The 1,462-nt window shown below is 38.0% G+C and overlaps 1 protein-coding gene across 1 annotated transcript; it reads right to left on the reverse strand.

The window, feature by feature from the left end:
• Positions 1-235: 235 nt before the first annotated feature.
• On the reverse strand, positions 236-629 carry LOC106477561 (potassium voltage-gated channel subfamily H member 6-like; the record flags this gene model as incomplete). The annotated part of the gene is made up of 1 exon (XM_022381106.1): positions 236-629. A coding segment is annotated over one exon (394 nt), but the record flags the coding sequence as incomplete, so codon positions are not given.
• Between the last annotated feature and the right edge of the window lie 833 nt (positions 630-1,462).

Consider the following 1,462-nt stretch of genomic DNA (forward strand, 5'->3'; position numbering starts at 1 on the left):
GATTTACAACATCTTCTGATACTGAATGATCAAGGTAAAGGGTATTTTAATGATGTGTGGTTAGATTAGTAGTTCTAATGTTGACTGGCTAAGGTAGGTGTAAAAAAAGTAAGAATATATATATTTAAACCCATCTCTTATTCTTTCCCTCCCTGCACTCGTAGAGTTAACGATCAGCTGATGAGGGACAACAAGTTAAAGTTGTGTTTAAATCACGTGAAAATAACATACTTACATCCAATCAGCATCACTAAGATCGTAAAGATTTTCTCCGTATTGGTGTTGGGGGCGACGTTTCCAAACCCCACACTGGTAAGACTTGTTATGGTGAAGTACAACGCTGTGACGTATTTGGCTTTGATGCTGGGTCCTCCGTACGAATTGTTGTAGAACTGGAAGGTAGTGTTGGCCAGATGGTCCAACCAACCTATTCTGTGTTTCATAATGTTACGCTCGGCGTTTCCAATTGCATACCAAATACATGCCAACCAATGGGCAATTAGCACGAAAGTAGCCACGAGAAGCAACAACACAGCAGCTCCATACTCCGAGTAGCGGTCAATCTTTCTTGCCACTCGGACCAATCGAAGAAGCCGAGCGGTTTTCAAAAGACCAATCAGTGTGGTTGTCTAATAAAAAAGAACCAATCTAATCGTATAATACATTACTTGATAAATCCATCCGTTTAATACAGAAGCTCCGTTAAAATAATACATTGTGTTATAACCATAGAATCATATTTCCTAGCGCCATCTGTTGCGAAAAGTAACATTCATATAGCACTGGGCTGAATTTGAGTATATTTATCTCAAAGAAAAGGATACAACCACACCTAAAGATAAAGTGTACCGGTTGAGCTTTCCTAGTGTAGTAAAAAAAGTCTTACGTAAACTGATGACGTCAGTATCAAACTTGTGACACGTTACAGAAAATGGAAACATATTGTGAACTGTTTGTTCTTCTTACTCACGTATGAAATAATAAAGTTGAGAACAATTATCGTAGGTTTAACCGTCTATACCAAACCTTCAATAGTTCTAAAAAAACCTGTAATTATCTGTAAAAATAAACCTATAATTATCCGATAAGTACCAAAACTTCACGTGCCTTTTGATGCTCAATAGTTAGTGTTATCGCATTTTCACTGAATTTCTTGTTTAAGTTCGTCACGCTCTCATTGGATGGTAAAGTGTAGTGTATCAGTACAACAGATATCCGGATGACCGTTATTTTGTTCAAGACAAGGTATGGTAAGGAAGTCGTTATTCGAACCAAATCATCGAGGTACAGTTACACAGATAGATCAGTTCAAGACAAGGTATGGTAAGGAAGTCGTTATTCGAACCAAATCATCGAGGTACAGTTACACAGATAGACCAGTTCAAGACAAGGTATGGTAAGGAAGTCGTTATTCGAACCAAATCATCCAGGAACAGTTACACAGACAGACCAGTTCAAGACA

Source organism: Limulus polyphemus, unplaced genomic scaffold (genome assembly GCF_000517525.1).
Source record: "Limulus polyphemus unplaced genomic scaffold, Limulus_polyphemus-2.1.2 Scaffold19662, whole genome shotgun sequence".
NCBI lineage: Eukaryota > Metazoa > Arthropoda > Merostomata > Xiphosura > Limulidae > Limulus > Limulus polyphemus.